This window comes from Salmo salar, chromosome ssa15 (genome assembly GCF_905237065.1).
Source record: "Salmo salar chromosome ssa15, Ssal_v3.1, whole genome shotgun sequence".
NCBI classification, from domain to species: Eukaryota; Metazoa; Chordata; class Actinopteri; order Salmoniformes; family Salmonidae; genus Salmo; species Salmo salar.
In genome coordinates, this window is record NC_059456.1 from 29114254 (window position 1) to 29136489 (window position 22236).

Here is a 22236-nt window from a genome sequence, read left to right on the forward strand (position 1 = left end):
ATACTTAGGCAGCCTGTTTTTCCCTTTGTTTTTGTGGGTAGTTGCTTTCTGTTTAGTTTGTAAACCTGACTGAACTGTTGGCTGTCATTTTGTTATTTTGTCTAGTGTTCGTTTCCATCAAAATATAATACGATGAGCACTCTACACGCTGCGCCTTGGTCTCCTCTAGTCGACGCCCGAAACAGATTTACCCTTAATTACACCCAAAAATGCTTACTATAAAGGGGTAAAGGAGCTAATTTATTGTGGTAGGATGTTTATCAATTACATTTCTTACCAAAAAGTGAAATAAAGTAGAGTCTGAATCTGAACATGATTGATAAGCACACAGCAATTATTTATATACACTGGAAAAGTTTTTAAGTCTTCATATCAAGATAATTGAATAAAGTGCATGCTGTGCACCTGAGTAATGGGTTTACCATTCCAGTGTTTAATTGCTATATTGTAATTACTTCGCCACCATGGCCTATTTATTGCCTTACCTCCCTTACCTTACCACTGTATATAGACTTTTTCTACTGTATTACTGATGTTTGTTTATTCTATGTGTAACTCTGTGTTGTTGTATGTGTCGAACTGCTTTGCTTTATCTTGGCCAGGTCGCAATGAGAACTTGTTCTCAACTAGCCTACCTGGTTAAGTAAAGGTGAAATAAAATGTAAAAATAAAAAAATGAGTCACACACAAAATAGTCTGTCTTTAGCTAGAAGGTACAGTGTATCTATAGCTGTATGTTTCAACACAGAGAATAAAGGCACCATATAGAGCAGTCCAAGGTATATGGTCAGTCTGCTGCAACCTGCTCTCAGAGCATTTTGTATTATTCTGTATGTAAATCCGAGGGACCTCCATTTAGTATGATATGTTACGTTTCGTATGATATGTATTCATTTGTAGATGTCCATCATCCATTCCATACGATATGTTACGAATTCCAATTTGTATGATATTTTGTGAATTAGCAAAACATACAATATGTTACGAATTCCAATTTGTTGTGGCTAATGTTAGCTAGGTGGCTAGCTGGTTACGGTTAGGGGAAGGCTTAGCTAAAAGGGTAAAGGTTAGGGGAAGGGTTATCTAACATGCTAAGTAGTTACAAAGTAGCTATAAAGTAAGTGAAAAGTTGCTAATGAGCTAAAATGCTAAAGTTGTCACTGATGAGATTCAAACACGCAACCTCTCGCGTTATACGCCCACCCATCCACCCCAGCCTTAATTAAGTATATCACACTAATTTGATGGTCCCGGTTTTACATTTACTATGAGACCAGGCTGCAACTCCACAAGCTTCAGAGAAAACATCTGTCTGAGTTTGACCACATAATCCCATAATTATTGGTCTCTTCAGAGATAGCGACTAGAAGAGAATACACATGATAATTGATGGCGCGAGCGTAGGACATTTCACTTTATGCTAAAGGCGACTGATACGAACATGTGATCTAATGCCACGCATATTTGCTTTTGCTGGCTTTTAAATGTTGAGTCGGATTCAAAAGTGAGGTGATCTACCTTTTCCTGAGTTTGTATCCAAAATGAACCGGACTGTCTCTATTTTCTCCTCCAAACTCGCACCTGGTGCTGATATAGGTGTGGGATTTACAATCCTGTCAATCGGTGAGTTGGACTTCGTTATTATCACTTTCATATCTGATCATCTAGAAAATGTATCCTAGAATACAGACACGCTGATGTTGATGCATAGCTGATTGAGATTTATAGCACATGTTATTATTTTTATTATTTTAGTGGTCAGGTTCTTCCTACAAATTACACTTTAGAAGTAACCGTGCTACATGATATTAACGACTTTGTGGACAATATTAAATCATACAGATTTATCTGTAAAATATTTGAAATGTTTGTTTCACAGACTTTATTCATATTTTAAAGTATTTCATGTAGTTTATTTGTGGTATGTAAGTAATCCACAGTACTATGTATAGCCACCTACGGTATACTGCATTCGGGAAGGATTCAGACCCCTTCACTTTTTAAACATTTTGTTACGTTACAGCCTTACTCTAAAATGTATTAAATTGTTTTTTTTCCCCCTCATCAATCTACACACACAATACCCCATAATGACAAAACAAAAACAGGTTTAATTTTTTTGTGCAAATCTCTCTCTCTCAAAAAAAATGAAATATCACATTTATTCAGACCCTTTACTCAGTACTTTGTTGAAGCACCTTTGGCAGCGATTACAGCCTCGAGTCTTCTTGGGTATGAAGCTACAACTTGGCACACCTGTATTTGGGGAGTGTCTCCCATTCTTCTCTGCAGATCCTCTCAAGCTCAGTCAGGTTGGATAGGGAGGGTTGCTGCACACCTATTTTCAGGTCTCTGTGGCTCAGTTGGTAGAGCATGGTGTTTGCAACGTCAGGGTTGTGGGTTCGATTCCCATGGGGGGCCAGTATGGAGAAAAACAAAAATAGAACATGAAATTAAATGTATGCATTTACTACTGTAAGTCGCTCTGGATAAGAGCGTCTGCTAAATGACTAAAATGTAAATGTCTCTCCAGAGATGTTAGATCAGGTTCAAGTCCGATCTTTGGCTGGGCCACTCAAGGATATTCAGAGACTTGTCCGGAAACCATGCCTGCGTTGTCTTGGCTGTGTGCTTAGGGTTGTTGTCCTGTTGGAAGCTAAACCTTCGCCCAGTCTGAAGTCCTGAGTGCTCTGGAGCAGGTTTTCACCAAAGATCTTTCTGTACTTTGCTCAGTTCATCATCCCTCGATCCTGATTATTTATGTATTAATTAATTCAATTATTTCACTTTTAAATTAGTGTGTATTGTGAATTGTTAGATACTACTGCACTATTGGAGCTAGGAACACAAGCATTTAGCTACACCCTCAATAACATCTGCTAAATATGTGTATGTGACCAATAAAATATGATTTGATTTGATTTTGACTAGTCTCCCAGTCCCTGCCGCTGAAATACATCCACACAACGTGATGCTGCCACCACCATGTTTTGCCGTAGGGATGGTGCCAGGTTTCCTCCAGACGTCACGCTTGGCATTCAGGCCAAAGAGTTCAATCTTGGTTTCATCAGACCAGAGAATCTTGTTTCTCATGGTCTGAGAGTCCTTTAGGTGCCTCTTGGCAAACTCCAAGTGGGCTGTAATGTGTATTTTACTACGGAGTACCTTCTGTCTGTCCACTCTACCATAAAGGCCTGATTGGTGGAGTGCTGCAGAGATGGTTGGCCTTCTGGAAGTTTCTCCCATCTTCTCAGAGGAACTCTGGAGCTCTGTCAGAGTGACCATCAGGTTCTTGGTCACCTCCCTGAACAAGGCCCTTCTCCCCTGATTGCTCAGTTTGTCCGGGCGGCCAGCTCTAGGAAGAGTCTTGGTGGTTCCAAACTTCTTTCATTTAAGAATGATGGCGCTCTACTCTACTATGCGGACAACTACAAATACCTAGGTGTCTGGTTAGACTGTAAACTCTCCTTCCAGACTCATATTAAGCATCCGAAATTAATCCAATCCAAAATTAAATCTAGAATCGGTGTCCTATTTCGCAACAAAGCATCCTTTACTCAACTTGTTGAGTAGAGTGTTGGAGGCTATTTTGTAGATGACATCGCCGAAGTCAAGGAACGGTGGCGATGTCATCTACAAAATAGCCTCCAACACTCTACTCAACAAATTGGATGCAGTCTATTACAGTGCCATCCGTTTCGTCATCAAAGCCCCATATACTACCCACCACTTGCGAACTGTATGCTCTCGTTGGCTGGCCCTCACTTCATATTCGTCGCCAAACCCACTGGCTCCAGGTCATCTATAAGTCCTTGCTAGGTAAAGCCCCACCTTATCTCAGCTCACTGGTCACCATAGCAGCACCCACCCGTAGCACGCGCTCCAGCAGGTATATTTCACTGGTCGCCCCCAAAGCCAATTCATGCTTGGGCTGCCTTTCCTTCCAGTTTTCTGTTGCCAATGACTGGAACGAATTGCAAAAATCACTGAAGCTGGAGACTCATATCTCCCTTACTAACTTTAAGCATCAGCTATCAGAGCAGCTTACAGATCATTGCACCTGTACATAGCCCATCTGTAAATAGCCCATCCAACTACCTCATCCCCATATTGTTATTTATTATATATATATATATATATATATATATATATATATATATATATATTTTTTTTTCTTCTCCTTTGCACCCCAGTATCTCTACTTGCACAGTCATCTTCTGCACATCTATCACTCCAGTGTTAATTTGTGAAATTGTAATTATTTTGCCACTACGGCCTATTTATTGCCTTACCTCCCTACTCTTCTACATTTACACACACTGTACATAGATTTTTCTATTGTGTTATTGACTGTACGTTTGTTTATGTGTAACTCTGTGTTGTTGTTTTTGTCGCACTGCTTTGCTTTATCTTGGCCAGGTTGCAGTTGTAAATGAGAACTTGTTCTCAACTGGCCTACCTAGTTAAATAAAGGTGAAATAAATAAAATAAAGAGCTATACGGACAATTCGTTCAACTTCATGGCTTGGTTTTTGCTCTGACATGCACTGTCAACTGTGGGACCTTATATAGATAGGTGTGTGCCTTTCCAAATCATTTCCAATCAATAAAATATACCACAGATGGACTCTAATCAAGGATGATCAATGGAAACAGGTTCCACCTGAGCTCAATTTTGAGTCTCATAGCAAAGGGTCTGAATATTTATGTAAATAAGCTCTTTCTGTTTTCTATTTTTAATACATTTGCAAAAATGTATAAACCTGTTTTCGCTTTGCCATTATGGGATATTTTTTTGTAGATTGATGAGAAAAATAATAATATTGAATATATTTTAGAATTAGGCTGTAACGTAACAAAATGTGGAAAAAGTCAAGGGTCTGAATACTTTGCGCTCTATATCACTACAATTGACACTTTATAGAAATATCAGTATTTCATGGTATTTTATAACATGTGTCAACTATAGTGTTATAGATGGCTATACCTAGTAAAATGTGGTCTCAACAATATTACAGTGTATTGTATTTCCTTTCACCTGAGGTTCTGTGTCCACCTGTTAAATAAACAGACTTATGATGTTTGGTTTGTAAATACACTCAGGAATGGACATGGCATTTTTTTTGTGACCAAATGTTTATTTATTTTGTCACATAGTGTTTTTTAAATCCAAATTAGTCAAATTATATTTTTGATGTGAGTGGGGCTAGTCTTTCTTTTTCCTCCAAGTCTGTTTGAGCTATCCTTGTCACTCGTCATTACAAACATGTTTGTCTTGACAATGATAAATGGACTTAACATGATGGCACAAACTGATCTGGGACCAGGCTAGGCTGATTTTCTTAATCTTTTCATCATCCTTTCATTTGTCTCTGTGTCAGCCACAGGAGGTTGGTGCCACCTTATTTGGGGAGGACGGGCTCATGGCAATGGCTGGAGCGGAATCAGTGGTTTCCATGTATTTGATGCCATTCCATTTGCTCTGTTCCAGCCATTATTATGAGCCGTCCTCCCCTCAGCAGCCTCCACTGATGTCAGGGGTGTTATTTGTACCTCTATTGGAATATCTGACAGTCTTATTGTAGAAACAGAAATCACACACTATCAAAGTCTTCTTCTTTTAGGTTTCAGTAGTTCATGTGTTTGTTATACGGGCCTAATTCATTTCAATATTGCGGACACACGTTATTGCAGACATGGGTCATTATTTTGAGTCACCTGAATGCCTTATTGCCTGGAACAGCTGCTATTTCAGGAAATCCATCACTCTCTATCCACGGTGACTTGTGGCTCAGTGTTCTGCAGAGTTATTTCTCACACCTCCTCTGTGATGTTTACATATTGAGTGAACACACTACAGGGGGTTAGCTGTGATTGCCAGCCAAACACCTTAACAGTAGAAAGGTCATCTGGTGACTGGTATCTGTCTTACAGGAACATGATACTGTAGGTCTTATATAATGTCAGGTGTAATACATGGAAGTGTTGGTTTAATATTTCAGACAGGTTATATTCAGGATCCATTGCGATCACTGCTTGAGGAAACTTTCTTTTCGAAGATACCTGTGGTTATTGCACCAGATCTTACTGTATATATTCAGACTACCATGAGAAATGACATGTTCAGAATGTACGGTGCCCTATATTTTGACATGATCAAACCATATCAATATAACATTTCCAACATCCCATACACTCTTATCCCTAATTGAGAGAGAACTTTTATTTATTTGACCTTTATTTTAGCAGGTCTCATTGAGATTAAGGTATCTTGTTCAAGGGAGCCCTGCATCACACAATTACAAAACAAATGACACAATTAGAAATACACAAGAAAATACAAAAATCATTCATGAAAAACAATCCAACGATAGACCATATCAATCATCACTCTTTTCTCCCATCTCTATAGAGATTCTTTGTTTCCCCTTCCTTGTCTCTCTTCCAACCAGTGCTTCTGTCCGTCCTTGGCAACGGCCTGGTGCTGGTCATCTCCTACCGACGGAGGAAGAAGATGGTGGATTCAGAGCTCCTCTGCGTCAACCTGGCCGTGGTGGATTTCCTATGTTGCATCTGTTTCTACCCGCTGTCCATTCTGTCATCGTTTAACCATGCCTGGCTGGGGCACCACGTCACGTGCGTCTACTACGGTCTGGGCTGCTACATATTCGGCCTGTGTGGCATGTTCACCATCGCCGCCATCAGCGTGATCCGCTATCTGAAAACATTCTATAACCTGGTCTATGGTGAGTAGAGCCTAGTGTATTTGGAGGGGGGGGCAGCCTGGTCTAAGGTGATTAGAGCCCAGTCTATTTGGAGGGGGGGCAGCCTGGTCTATGGTGAGTAGAGCCCAGTCTATTTGGATGGGAGGGGGGCTGGTCTATGGTGAGTAGAGCCTAGTCTATTCGGATGGGGGGGCAGGCTGGAGTACCAGATAGTGGGGTTTGCATGTTTGGGACTATTCTATTGGTTTTGTTGTACCAGGCAAGGTCAATATTACATTTACATTTTAGTAATTTAGCAGATGCTCTTTTCCAGAGCGACTTATAAGAGTAATTAGGGTCAAGTGCCTTGCACAAGGGCACATCGGCGCGATTTTCACTTAGACCTGTCGGGGTTTTCAAACCAGCGAACTCTATAAATATTTCACCAGGCTAAGTGAATGCTAGACTCCCTACAAGCTTACCCAACCTAGCTGCTGCACACTACACAAAGTACAGATACCCCCCAAAACGACTTAATAGTACTTTAAAGTATTTTTACTTAAGTAATTTACACAACTGCTCCCAGCTGCTGCACACTACATAAAGTACAGATACCCCCCAAAACGACTTAATAGTACTTTAAAGTATTTTTACTTAAGTAATTTACACAACTGCTCCCAGCTGCTGCACAATGCACAAACAAAGTACAGATACCCCCAAAAATGACTTAAGGATCATCACACATTGTTTGTGTGTGTGTGTGTGTGTGTGTGTGTGTGTGTGTGTGTGTGTGTGTGTGTGTGTGTGTGTGTGTGTGTGTGTGTGTGTGTGTGTGTGTGTGTGTGTGTGTGTGTGTGTGTGTGTGTGTGTGTGTGTGTGTGTGTGTGTGTGTGTGTGTGTGTGTGTGTGTGTGTGTGTGTGTCATCCTACTCCCGAGTGGCGCAGCAGTCTAAGGCACTGCATCTCAGCGTCACTACAGACCCTGGTTCGATTCCAGGCTGTATCACAACCGGCCGTAATTGGGAGTCCCATAGGGTGGCGCAAAATTGGCCCAGTGTTGTCCGGGTTAGGGTTTGGCCAGGGGTAGGCTGTCGTTGTAAATAAGAATTTGTTCTTAACTGACTTGCCTTGTTAAATAAATGTGAAATAAAATGTGAAATATATATCCTGTTTGTGTCCATTGGGGTCTTTCCAGGAACTCTCCAGGGACTAATATACAGTACCTTCAGACAGTATCCATACCACCTGACTTTTTCCACATTTTGTTCTGTTACAAAGTGGGATTAAAATGGATTTGTCATTTTTTGTCAACCATCTACAAAAAATACTCTGTAATGTCAAAGTGGAAAGAATATGAAAAATAAAACACTAATATATCTTGATTTCTATTCAACCTCCTGAGTCAATGTTACAGTTACCTTTGACAGGGATTACAGCTGTGAGTTTTTCTGGGTAAATCTCGTAAGAGCTTTCCACACCCGGATTGTGAAACATTTGCCCATTTATTATTTAACAAATTCTTCAAGCTCTGTCAAATTGGTTGTTGATCATTGCTAGAGAACCATTTTCAGGTCTGGACATAGATTTTCAAGTAGATTTAAGTCAAACTGTAACTCGCCACTCAGGAACATTCACTGTCTTCAGTGTAGATTTGGCCTTGTGTTTTAGGTCATTGTCCTGCTGAAAGGTGAATTCATCTCCCAGTGTCTGGTGGAAAGCAGACTGAACCAGGTTATATCAGCTATTATGCCATATTATGACATGGTTATGACCGTGTCATAACGTGTTATGACGCTGGATGTCAAGTAAAGTGTAACCATATTATAATATATGACAACATGACATCATCATACAAAGCGGTCCTTCTTACAGACATCAACAACGACAAACTTAAAATCTGCGAAGTCTACCACTACTACCACTACTGTTGTTGATGATGATGATGGTGATGATGATGATATCAGTAAACAGGAAATCACCACTCTGTATGATGATGTCATGCCTTCAAAGCTCTGCGGTTGAACTTCTTTGGGATAGCGGGCAGTATTTTCACGGCCGGATAAAAAACGTAACCGATTTAATCTGGTTACTACTACTGCCCAGAAACTAGAATATGCATATAATTAGTAGATTTCGATAGAAAACACTCTAAAGTTTCTAAAACTGTTTGAATGGTGTCTGTGAGTATAACATAACTCATATGGCAGGCCAAAACCTGAGAAGATTCCATACAGGAAGTGCCCTGTCTGACAATTTGTTGTCCTTCTGTTGCATCTCTATCGACATTACAGCATCTGTGCTGTAACGTGACACTTTCTAAGGCTTCCATTGGCTCTCTAAAGCCGCCAAAAAGTGGAATGGGGTGTCTGCTGTCTCTGGGCAAAGTACAGCAGCAGAGTTTGTAAGTGGTCAGCCTGGGGACAGTGAGACTGAGATGCGCGTTCATGAGACTTTTTCTTTCAGCCTTTGAATGAATACAACGTTGCCTGGTTGGAATATTATCGCTATTTTACGAGAAAAATAGCATAAAAATTGATTTTAAACAGCGTTTGACATGCTTCTATGTACGGTAATGGAATATTTTGATTTTTTTTGTCACGAAATGCGCTCGCGCGTTACCCTTCGGATAGTGACCTGAACGCACAAACAAAACGGAGGTATTTGGATATAATTATGGATTATTTGGAACCAAAACAACATTTGTTGTTGAAGTAGAAGTCCTGGGAGTGCATTCTGACGAAGAACAGCAAAGGTAATCCAATTTTTCTAATAGTAATTCTGAGTTTAGGGAGCCCCAAACTTGGTGGGTGTCAAATTAGCAAGCCTGTGATGGCCGAGCTATGTACTCAGAATATTGCAAAATGTGCTTTCGCTGAAAAGCTATTTTAAAATCAGACATAGCGATTGCATAAAGGAGTTCTGTATCTATAATTCTTAAAATAATTGTTATGTATTTTGTCAACGTTTATCATGAGTAATTTAGTAAATTCACCGGAAGTTTTCGGTGGTTATGCTAGTTCTGAACATCACATGCTAATGTAAAAAGCTGTTTTTTTATATAAATATGAACTTGATTGAACAAAACATGCATGTATTGTATAACATAATGTCCTAGGAGTGTCATCTGATGAAGATCATCAAAGGTTAGTGCTGCATTTAGCTGTGGTTTGGGTTTATGTGACATATATGCTTGCTTGGAAAATGGCTGTGTGATTATTTGTGTCTATGTACTCTCCTAACATAATCTAATGTTTTTCTTTAGCTGTAAAGCCTTTTTGAAATCGGACAATGTGGTTAGATTAATGAGAGTCTTGTCTTTAAAATGGTGTAAAATAGTTAATTGTTTGAGAAAATTGAATTGTGGTATTTTAGTTGGTTTTGTATTTCGCGCCGTGCGATGCCATTGGCTGTTGGCTAGGGGTTCCGCAGGCGGAACGGGGTTCCGCTAGCGGAACGTCTGTCCTCAACAGGTTAAGAGCCCAGTTTTTTCTCTGTGGTCTATTTATAGGCTGTATTTATAATGTATTGCATACACATTTATAGGTAGTTATCCTCTCTAGGCTAGGCGGGACGAATTCGTCCCACCTACGTAACAGCCACTGCTATCCTGTGGCGCGATTTTCAAAACCTTAAAAATCCTATTACTTCAATTTCTCAAACATATGACTATTTTACAGCCATTTAAAGACAAGACTCTCGTTAATCTAACCACACTGTCCGATTTCAAAAAGGCTTTACAACGAAAGCAAAACATTAGATTATGTCAGCAGAGTACCAAGCCAGAAATAATCAGACACCCATTTTTCAAGCCAGTATATAATGTCACCAAAACCCAGAAGACAGCTAAATGCAGCACTCACCTTTGATGATCTTCATCAGATGACAACCCTAGGACATTATGTTATACAATACATGCATGTTTTGTTCAATCAAGTTCATATTTATATCAAAAAACAGCTTTTTACATTAGCATGTGACGTTCAGAACTAGCATACCCCCCGCAAACTTCCGGGGAATTCGCTAACATTTTACTAAATTACTCACGATAAACGTTCACAAAAAGCATAACAATTATTTTAAGAATTATAGATACAGACCTCCTCTATGCACTCGATATGTCCGATTTTAAAATAGCTCTTTGGTGAAAGCACATTTTGCAATATCCTAAGTACATAGCCCAGGCATCACGGGCTCGCTATTTAGACACCCGGCAAGTTTAGCACTCACCATAATCATATTTACTATTATAAAAGTTTCATTACCTTTTGTTGTCTTCGTCAGAATACACACCCAGGACTGCTACTTCAATAACAAATGTTGGTTTGGTCCAAAATAATCCATCGTTATATCCGAATAGCGCCCGTTTTGTTCGTATGCGTTCCAGACACTATCCGAAATAGTAAAGAAGTGTCACGCGCATGGCGCAATTCGTGACAATAAAATTCTAAGTATTCCATTACCGTACTTTCGAAGCATGTCAACCGCTGTTTAAAATCAAATTTTACGACATTTTTCTCGTAGAAAAGCGATAATATTCCGACAGGGAATCTCCTTTTCGGCAAACAGAGGAAAAAATCCCAAAGGCGGGGGCGGTCGGGGTCACGCGCATAAGCCAGTGTCTCTTGATCGGCCACTTGAGAAAGGCGATAATGTGTTTCAGCCTGGGGCTGGAATGACGACATTCTGTTTTTTCCCGGGCTCTGAGCGCCTATGGACGACGTGGGAAGTGTCACGTTAGAGCAGAGATCCTTAGTAAATGATAGAGATGGAAAAGAAGTTCAACAAATGGTCAGACAGGCCACTTCCTGTAAAGGAATCTCTCAGGTTTTGACCTGCCATTTGAGTTCTGTTATACTCACAGACACCATTCAAACAGTTTTAGAAAATTGAGGGTGTTTTCTATCCATATGTAATAAGTATATGCATATTCTAGTTACTGGGTAGGAGTGGTAACCAGATTAAATCGGGTATGTTTTTTATCCAGCCGTGTCAATGCTGCCCCCTAGCCCTAACAGGTTAAACAGGCTTGATCTCTCTCTTGTTGTAGCAACAACAACTCACCATCCCTAGGGTGGCTATAACAGAATGCTTGCTGCCCTGTTCTGTCCCTTGCTCTGATCTGAAAGACATTAAAGACAATATGGGCACAATTCCACCTAGCCTATCACAGGGTAAGGTGGAGGTGCTGTAATACTACAATACCTTGGAAAACTAAATGAAGTGCCTATGAGAGGGGGCTAAGGACCGATTTGGATTTGAGCGTCTCCTGTCTCGCTCTCACTTTGTGTTCGTGTGTGTCTGTGTGCATGTCTGTCTGTCTGTCTGTATGCCCAGTGGCTCCTGAGTGGCATCTCACTGCAGTCCCTGGTTCACATCCAGCCGTGATTGGGAGTCCCATAGGGCGCCGCACAATTGGCCCAGCGTCGTCTGGGTTTTGCTGTGGTAGGCCGTCATTGTAATAAGAATTTGTTTTTAACTGTCTTGCCTAGTTAAATAAAGATTACATTAAAAAAATGTAATAATAATCTCTCTCCCACTCTCTCGCACCTTTCTCTCTCTCTCTCACTCTCTCACACACACCTCTCCAGCTTTCTCTCGGTAACTCTTTGTCTCTCCAATTAACTAGTAGCAGGGCTTTCCGCTCTCCTGTGTTAATTGTAAGAGACGAGTAGGGTGCTCAGGTCTGCCATGAGAGGTGACTGTATAGTTCCTGTCACGCCCTGACCTGAGAGAGACGGTTTATTTCTCTATTTTTTTTTAGGTCAGGGTGTGGGTGGGCATTCTATGTCATTATATTTCTATGTTTTGGCCAGGTATGTTTTCCAATCAGAGGCAGCTGTCTATCGTTGTCTCTGATTGGGAACCATACTTAGGCAGCCTTTTCCCACCTGTGTTTGTGGGTAGTTGTTTTCTGTTTTGTTATCAGTGACCTGACAGAACTGTTTGCTTTCGTTTTGTTTCTTTGTTTAAGTGTTTCGTTATATATATAATAAATTATGAACACTTACCACGCTGCGCTTTGGTCCCCTTCTTCTAACGACAGCCGTCACAGAACTACTCACCACCAAGGGACCAAGCAGCGTGGTCAGGATGAATGGACCTGGGAGGAAATCCTAGACGGGAAGGGACCCTGGAGGCAGGACGGGGAGTATCACCGTCCGAAGGAGGAAATAGAGGCAGCGAGAGCAGAACGGCGATGCTATGAGGAACTAGCACGGCAACAACGGAAGCCCGAGAGGCAGCTCCCCCAAAATGTTGGGGGGGGGACACACGGGGAGATTGGTGAAGTCCGGGTTGAGACCTGAGCCAACTCCCCGTGCTTACCGTGGGGAGCGAGTGACTGAGCGAGCACCGTGTTATGCTGGGACACAGTGCGCAGCTACAACCCGGTGCGCTCAGTGCAAGCTTCCCGCAGTTGCCGTGCTAGAGATGGCAGTCAGCCAAGCAGAATTGTGCCGGCTCAGCGTTCCTGGTCTCCAGTGCGTCTCTTCGGCCCAGGTTATCCTGCGCCAGCTCTACGCACGGTACCCCCCGTTCACCAGCACAAACAAGTTCGTCCTGTGCCAGCGCTCCGCCCTTGCCGAGCTAAAGTAAACATCCAGCCAGGACGGGTTGTGCCAGCCATATGCTCCAGACCTCCAGTGCGCCTCCACGGCCCAGTATATCCTGCGCCTGCTCTGCACACCCAGTCTCTAGTGCGTCTCCCCAGTCCGGTGAGACCTGTTCAGGCTCCACGTAAGAAGCATCCAGTGATGATCTATGGTCCGAAGCCTACAGTGATGATCCATTGCACGAAGCCTCCAGTGATGATCCATGGCCCGGAGCCTGTAGTGATGATACATGGCACGAAGCCTCCAGTGATAATCCATGGTCCGGAGCCTCCATTGATAATCCATGGCACGAAGCCTTCAGTGATGATCCATGGCCCGGAGCCTGTAGGGATGATCCATGGCACGAAGCCTCCAGTGATGATCCATGGCCCGGAGCCTGTAGGGATGATCCATGGCACGAAGCCTCCAGTGATAATCCATGGCCCGGAGCCTCCTGTGAGAATCCATGGCACGAAGCCTCCAGTGATGATCCATGGCCCGGAGCCTCCAGTGATGATCCATGGCAAGAAGCATCCAGTGATGATCCATGGCACGGAACCTGTAGTGATGATCCAAGGCAACAGACGGCCCACAATCCGGAACCTCCTGAGACGGCCTACAGTCCGGAACCTCCAGCGACGTCCCCCAGTCCAGAGCCTCCAGCGACGGTCCCCAGTCCGGAGCCTCCAGCGTCCGGAGTCTTCAGTGGCGGTCCGCAGTCCGGAGTCTTCAGCGGCGGCCCGCAGCCATGAGTCTTCAGCGGCGGCCCGCAGTCCGGAGTCTTCAGCGGCGGCCCGCAGTCCAGAGCCTCCGGCGATGATCCACGGTCTGGTTCCTCCGGCGACACAGAAGCGGGGGGATCAGCGGGCGGAGTGGGGGCTATACCCCGAACCAGAGCCGCCGCCAAGAATAGATGCCCACCCGGACCCTCCCCGATAGGTTCAGGTTTGCGGCCGGGAGTCTGCACCTTTGGGGGGGGGGGGTACTGTCACGCCCTGACCTGAGAGAGACGGTTTATTTCTATATTTTATTAGGTCAGGGTGTGGGGTGGGCATTCTATGTCATTATATTTCTGTGTTTTCACCAGGTATGGTTTCCAATCAGAGGCAGCTGTCTATCGTTGTCTCTGATTGGGAACCATACTTAGGCAGCCTTTTCCCACCTGTGTTTGTGGGTAGTTGTTTTCTGTTCTGTTATCAGTGACCTGACAGAACTGTTGGCTTTCGTTTTTTTTCTTTGTTTGTGTTTCGTTATATATAATAAATTATGAACACTTACCACGCTGCGCTTTGGTCCACTCCTTCTGACGAATGCCGTAACAGTTCCCTTAAGGAAAAGCACCTTTAGTAAATCCGCTTTCTCTGTGAGAGCTTCCTATGTCTGGAATACACTGCCATCAGACACACATAACTGCACCACATATCACACTTTCACAAAATGCATGAAGACATGGCTAAAGGTCAATCAGATTTGTGAACATAATCCCTAGCTGTGTATTGCCGCTTTCCATGTTGTCTGTTGTCTGTAGCTTGTGAGGTGTGGAAACACTTTGTTGCTTTTATGGATTTTGTCTTGTTGCTTTTTGTTCTATGTTGCTCTGTCTGTATGCTACATCTTGCTTGTCCTATGTTGCTCTATCTGTATGCTATGCCTTGCTTGTCCTATGTTGCTCTGTGCGTGCTCACTGCTCAATGATTGTCTGCATTGTAATTGTTTTTAATAACCTGCCCAGGGACTGTGGTTGAATATTAGCCGGCTGGCTAAAACCGGCACTTTTACTGAAACGTTGATTAATGTACACTGTCCCTGTAGAAATAAAATAAACTCAAACTCAGCCCTGAGTACTAGGATCAGGTGTGGATTAGGACAGGAGTTGAGAGGAATAATGCCACAGGACAGGTTAGTCATCAGTCAGTCTTCTCATCTCAGTCGGGAGCCTGTGAGATCGATTGGTGCTCTCTAATTACCATCTATGTGTCAGATCAATGGAGACCACATAGCATTTCTTTTGGAGAAATGGCCTTATTTGCCCATGGACTTTACATTTATGTGCCGTAACTGCAATGTTTTTAAGCCAATATTCTATAAGACTGTCACATCCTGACCAGTAAAGGGGTTATTTGTTATTGTAGTTTGGTCAGGACGTGGCAGGGGGTGTTTTGTTTAGAGTGTTTCGGGGTTTGTTGGGCTATGTTATTATGTAAGAGGGGTGTTTGTTTAGAGTGTTCCGGGGTTTTTGGTCTATGTTCTAGGTCAGTGTTTTTCTATGTTCAGTCTAGTTTTTCTACTTCTATGTTTAGGGTTTGTTGATTGAGCTTCAATTGGAGGCAGCTGTTCCTCGTTGCCTCTGATTGAAGGTCCTATGTATAGGGGTGTTTGTGCTATGGGGGTTTGTGGGTAGTTGTTTCCTGTTTTGTGTCTGTGCACCTGACAGGACTGTTTAGTGTCATTCGTTGTTTTGTATACGTGATTTGTTTGTTTTTCCTTCTTTTGATTTAATAAAGATGATGAGTATACACGTTCCCGCTCCACCTTGGTCTAATATCCTTACGACACCCGTTACAAAGACAGGTATTCAAGGTATTCAAGCAGTAGAGAATTTGAGGTGCGGTACTCAGTACTGGTGTGTTCTTGACCAAATCAAGCACTGATTAATCACTGAATCATCCAAACATAATGACAATCTCAGATGTCACCCTCCCTTTAAGAATATAACCAGGCGATGGATGTCTCTTTCCTTGCAGCAGTCTGGCTGAATGGTGCCAACATCCGGCTGGTGTGCTGTGCCTCGTGGCTAGTCGCCACCGTCTGGTCCTCCTTCCCCTTGTTCGGCTGGGGCGAGTACGTCCCCGAGCCCTACGGCCTGTCCTGTACCATCGCCTGGCACAGCTACCACACCTCCTTTAAAGACGCCTTCTACGTCATCTGTTCCTTCTCTTGTTTCATGCTGGTGCCCGTCCTGCTCATCGTGATGTCCCAGATCCAGATCCTCTACAAAGTCTATCATTTCACCTACGCCTTGTCAGCCCGGGGGATCCGGACCAACCTGCGCCATGCCGAAAAACGTCTCTCCATGGTGAGAAGGGTTTTATGTCCTGCTTAAAGAGGAACCACGGCAATGAGCCTGAACCTCTCTGACTCAGTGGAGGACTGTCTGTCACAGTGCATACGTCTTTCACTCAGGGAGAGCGGATGTAGAGCTTACTGCAGCGCTAGATAGAACTGTGTTGAATTACTCAAATCTACGAAAAAAATTTACCTTCTGTCACAGTGAACATAGTATCTTTATATTTGATACAAGACCAATCGATTGTCAGATATTCCATACAAGGTTTTCACATACAGTACCAGTCAAAAGTTTGGACACATCTACTCATTCCAGGGTTTTTCTTTATTTTTACTATTTTCTACACATATGGAATGATGTAGTAACCAAAAAAGTGTTAAACAGATCTGTTCATCCTGTCGTATGCTCTGGCATTATACAGTCTGGATGACATCTTATGTCATATGTTATTACATGCTACGTAAGAGTCTACATACCAGATGTTATAACAGGGTGTTATGTCATTTATTAACCTCTGTGTCACATTATTACATTGAATGGAATGATGTGCGTCATAACCTTGTAATATGCCCATATAGACTGCACATATACCTTAAGAGTGACATTCATTTGAGGTGGTATAAAACAGTTATGAATGTGCTTATACCACGGGATGAGTTGACAGTATCACAAAAAAAAGACACATTATAATACCAATAACTTGTCAAGAAAACACAACAAAAAATAGAAATAGAATTATAAAGGGCTCGATTTTGTCATTCTAAGCATATGCAATGTGGCTGCTTCTGACATAAAATAAATGTTTGACTTCCACACAAAATTACCTTATTTTAGTTTTTTTTTATTGTAGAGTTAAGTAGAGTTAAGTATTTATATCCGCCTGCTCAAGACAAATTCAGCCATTGCTTTGCCAAATACACGTTTATACGACAGAGGACGTTGCCATGGTCCTAGTAAGGTCTGGGTGGCTGTCTTCTGACTTATAAAATGGTGGGAAATCAATCAAATCAGTCATGTAAATATATGCATATATAAGTAATTCTAGTACCCAATTTCAGGGACTGTCAGCTTAAGAGGCTAGTTTGCTAGCTTCAGGAGGAATTAGCTTCGGGATGGGGCTGGAGAAATGTAAACACTCCAATGTATAGACAGAGCTATGGATGCAAGGATTGGCCATCCATGATATCAAAATTATAGTGGAACAATGTTTTGAGGCAATTTTTTGTGTTTACTTTTATTTTGTTAACAAACATTTGAATAAAAAAGCTTATATTTTGGGTTCTTATGGGTTACGACAGTTGAACTAAGCTCATGAGGCATTTATTCAGTTATATTCTTCAAGGATTAATGGGTACTTATCATTAATTTATAAAGAGATGTCGGCTCATCATGTGGCAAACCTAGTTACAGTAGCTACAGTAAATAGCTGTCACGACTTCCGCCGAAGTCGGTCGCTCTCCTTGTTCGTTCGGCGGTCGACGTCACCGGTCTTTTAGCCATCGCCGATCCACTTTTCATTTTCCATTTGTTTTGTCTTTGTTTTCTACACACCAGGTTTCTATTCCCCAATTACATGTTCATTATTTAACCCTCTGTTTCCCACATGTTAGTGTGCGTGTTTATTGATTGTTCATGGCGGTACTTGTCGGCTGGTTATGTTTGCCGGGTTATGTATTTACGCCCGTTATTTTCGAGTGACCGGTATTTCTCCGCACTTTGAGTATTGTCTGTATACTGGTGCTGTCGTGGAACCTTGTACACTCATTTCTGCTCTCCTGTGCCTGATTCACTGCACCAGTTAACCACCGCCTGACAATAGTATGGATAATAAAAAACATTAGTTAGCTTGAGTTAAATAGCGTGTATTACGATGAAAAGGTAATTGTGTTTAACCTGTTAGGGCTAGGGGGCAGCATTGACACGGCTGGATAAAAAACATACCCGATTTAATCTGGTTACCACTCCTACTCAGTAACTAGAATATGCATATACTTATTACATATGGATAGAAAACACCCTAAATTTTCTAAAACTGTTTGAATGGTGTCTGTGAGTATAACAGAACTCAAATGGCAGGTCAAAACCTGAGAGATTCCTTTACAGGAAGTGGCCTGTCTGACCATTTGTTGAACTTGTTTTCCATCTCTATCATTTACTAAGGATCTCTGCTCTAACGTGACACTTCCCACGTCTTCCATAGGCTCTCAGAGCCCGGGAAAAAACAGAATGTCGTCATTCCAGCCCCAGGCTGAAACACATTATCGCCTTTCTCAAGTGGCCCATCAAGAGACACTAGCTTATGCGCGTGACCCCGACCGCCCCCGCCTTTGGGATTTTTTTCCTCTGTTTGCCGAAAAGGAGATTCCCTGTCGGAATATTATCGCTTTTCTACGAGAAAAATGACGTAAAAATTGATTTTAAACAGCGGTTGACATGCTTCGACGTACGGTAATGGAATACTTTGAACTTTATTGTCAGGAATTGCGCCAAGCGCGACACTTCTTTACTATTTCGGATAGTGTCTGGAACACACGAACAAAACGCCGCTATTCGGATATAACGATGGATTATTTTGGACCAAACCAACATTTGTTATTGAAGTAGCTGTCCTGGGTGTGTATTCTGACGAAGACAACAAAAGGTAATGACATTTTTATAATAGTAAATATGATTATGGTGAGTGCTAAACTTGCCGGGTGTCTAAATAAGCGAGCCCGTGATGCCTGGGCTATGTACTTAGAATATTGCAAAATGTGCTTTCACCAAAAAGCTATTTTAAAATCGGACATATCGAGTGCATAGAGGAGGTCTGTATCTATAATTCTTAAAATAATTGTTATGCTTTTTGTGAACGTTTATCGTGAGTAATTTAGTAAAATGTTAGCGAATTCCCCGGAAGTTTGCGGGGGGTATGCTAGTTCTGAACGTCACATGCTAATGTAAAAGCTGGTTTTTGATATAAATATGAACTTGATTGAACAAAACATGCATGTATTGTATAACATAATGTCCTAGGGTTGTCATCTGATGAAGATCATCAAAGGTGAGTGCTGCATTTAGCTGTCTTCTGGGTTTTGGTGACATTATATGCTGGCTTGAAAAATGGGTGTCTGATTATTTCTGGCTTGGTACTCTGCTGACATAATCTAATGTTTTGCTTTCGTTGTAAAGCCTTTTTGAAATCGGACAGTGTGGTTAGATTAACGAGAGTCTTATCTTTAAATGGCTGTAAAATAGTCATATGTTTGAGAAATTGAAGTAATAGGATTTTTAAGGTTTTGAAAATCGCGCCACAGGCTGGCAGTGGCTGTTACGTAGGTGGGACGAATTCGTCCCGCCGGTCCCATAGAGGTTAAAGTGTAAGTGAAAGAGGATGTAAATGTGCAATGTGCTACAGAGTACATTTTTTCATTCCAAAGGGTGGCTACTTTGAAGAATCTAAAATATTAAATATATTTTGATTGGTTTAACACTTCTTTGGTTACTACATGTATCCATATGTGTTATTTCATAGTTTTGATGTCTTTTGACTGGTACTGTATGCTCTTTGAGAAGTTTAAAAAATTTATCAGGCTTGTGACTCTTTCTCTACTACAGATGTCCTTTGTCGTTTCAAAGGCTGCGTTTACACAGGCAGCCCAATTCTGACCTTTTGCCCAATTATGGGCAAAAGAGCAGATTTAAAAGAAAATCTGAATTGGGCTGCCTCAATGCAGCCCAAGGCACGTATGTCATTTTTGTGCTGCATTTTGCTCAGTAAAGTCAGTACAGAAGTCAGTACTAGTGGTGTCATTAGGTAGGCTTGAATTAGCTGCATATACGGAAGCCAACTCTAACGTTGAAAGAGTTGTCTTTAGTACATACTGTATATTCAAATCTACCCAATGATACCAGTTATTGCATGAGAGCTTACGAGATAGAGTTGGATTTTGGCCTCCTGAGTGGCGCAGCGGTGTAAGGTACTGCATCCCAGCACTAGAGGCGTCACTACAGACCTGGGTTTGATCCCAGGCTGTGTCGCAGCCGGCCATGACCGGGAGAACCATGAGGCGACGCACAATTGGCCCAGCTTCGTCTGGGTTAGGGGAGGGTTTGGCCGGCTGGGATGACCTTGTCCCATCGCGCTCTAGTGACTCCTAGTTCCAGGCCGGGAGCATGCACACTGACTTTGGTCGCCAGCTGTACAGTGTTTCCTCCAACACATTGGTGCGGCTGGCTTCTGGGTTAAGTAAGCAGCGTGTCAAGAAGCAGTGCGGCTTGGCAGGGTCATGTTTCGGAGGACGCATGTCTCTCCCGAGTTTATATGGGAGTTGCAACAATGGGACAAGACTGTAACTACCAATTGGGGGTAAAAAGTTAAATTTAGCAAATAATGTATGGATTTGGGTCTAGATATTGGACACAACATAATTTCTCTGTCGTCCCCCTCAGATGTTCTTCTGCATCAGCCTTGGCTTTGTGATGGCCTGGGCTCCCTACGCCGTTGTCTCCTTCCTCTTCATCTTCCACAAGGACAACAGGTACATGGCACCTGGGGGCTTCGTGTTCCCCGCACTGTTCGCCAAGAGCTCTCACGTCTACAACCCCTTCATCTACTTCTACTTCAACAAGGCCTTCCGTCAGGAGCTGCGCTGCCTGTTGCGCTCCTTCTGCCCCCGGTTAGCCGGGAATCGTGTGGGGGTCCGCTCTGCCACGGGCCAGGAGGGACTCCCCGGGGGGCCACATCCCATCCAGATCCAGCTCCAGGAGCTGGGGATGTCTGGAGGGGGAGTCCTAGGGGAGGAATAGCAGCAGGGACACAGGGAGCACACTTTGGGGCGATCTTCTGCTGAGTGTCCAAGATCAGAGTGACCCCCTCGGCTGTGGACCATAGACCTGTCCAGTGCTTGACTTGGGCAGGAGCTCACCGGAGCTGATCACCGGCACCTCAAATGTTCTACTGCTTGAGCTCCTGTTCCTCTTATAGAATATGAAATCAAAAGCATTGTGGAGTTCTTGCACCTAAATATGAACAGTATTGGCACCCAAAATGAGTACCGGCACCTATTTCAATCCAAGTCAAGCACTGGCACCTGTCTAATAGTTCCTTCCCATCCCCACCTGAACACTGATTGGATGATGAGAAAGAGAGGGGAGTGGACTCTGCAATAGGTTTGCTATTAGTTGAAAAGTGAATCGGGGTTGGTGCTCCTGAGACTGAGGCTGAATCACAAATCAGTCCCTTCCCCTCATTCCTCAGCCATCCATTTCCGCGTTCGCACGTGCCTCCACAATATGCACAAGTGTCTGACAGCTAAGGGAGTGAAAATTATCAAAGGTGTAAGGGCTTATTAGCAACTTTAACTGAGCCAGCAAGTTACATGTTGCGTTTTATATGTTTGTTCAGTATATATGCCATGTGCATTTTGTTTGTGTCTGATTTCGAGATTTGACTTAACCAATGAAATATCTCCCAAATTAAATGTTTGACTGTTACTGTAAAATGACAAGGGCAATTTGTTCATTTGAATTTAATGCTTGTTTTATTATTTAAATGCGGAACATGAATTACATAATTTAAGCCACGAGTGTGTCCTGAAGTTGATGGGTTTGTTTGATCCCCTTGCCACTCTTAAAGTCACCCTCAAAGTTTTGTCAGCAGCACGTGACTTTGGAGGGCCCTCCCAGTGAGTTGGTAGGGGGGAAGGGGCTGGTTTGGGATTCCCCGTGAGACTTCTGAGAGCAGTATAGGAAGTACACAGGAAGTACGTTGATCCTTCCGCAGAAGCAGTGACAGGGTGCTACCATAGGAGGGCCGGTGAGACCCGAGACACAGAGCTGAGGCCACAGAACCAGGAAGAGGCCAGCCAATAGGAAGAGCTCAGCATAATGTTAT

The 22236-nt window shown here is 42.8% G+C and overlaps 1 protein-coding gene across 1 annotated transcript; it reads left to right on the forward strand.

Moving 5' to 3' along the window:
• Nucleotides 1-1541: 1541 nt before the first annotated feature.
• On the forward strand, nucleotides 1542-21149 carry opn8c (opsin 8, group member c). Its single transcript, XM_045696065.1, has 4 exons — nucleotides 1542-1623; nucleotides 6453-6746; nucleotides 16039-16370; nucleotides 20793-21149. The coding sequence occupies exons 1-4, from the start codon at nucleotides 1542-1544 to the stop codon at nucleotides 21147-21149; spliced, it is 1065 nt and encodes a 354-aa protein (XP_045552021.1).
• Nucleotides 21150-22236: the final 1087 nt, after the last annotated feature.

Excerpts from the sequence above, each read along its gene's own strand:
- opn8c (XM_045696065.1), top strand. The coding sequence starts at position 1,542 with ATGAACCGGACTGTCTCTATTTTCTCCTCCAAACTCGCACCTGGTGCT. Across the intron at positions 1,624-6,452 it reads ATTTACAATCCTGTCAATCG|TGCTTCTGTCCGTCCTTGGC; the intron begins GTGAGTTGGACT and ends TCTTCCAACCAG. Across the intron at positions 16,371-20,792 it reads CCGAAAAACGTCTCTCCATG|ATGTTCTTCTGCATCAGCCT; the intron begins GTGAGAAGGGTT and ends CGTCCCCCTCAG.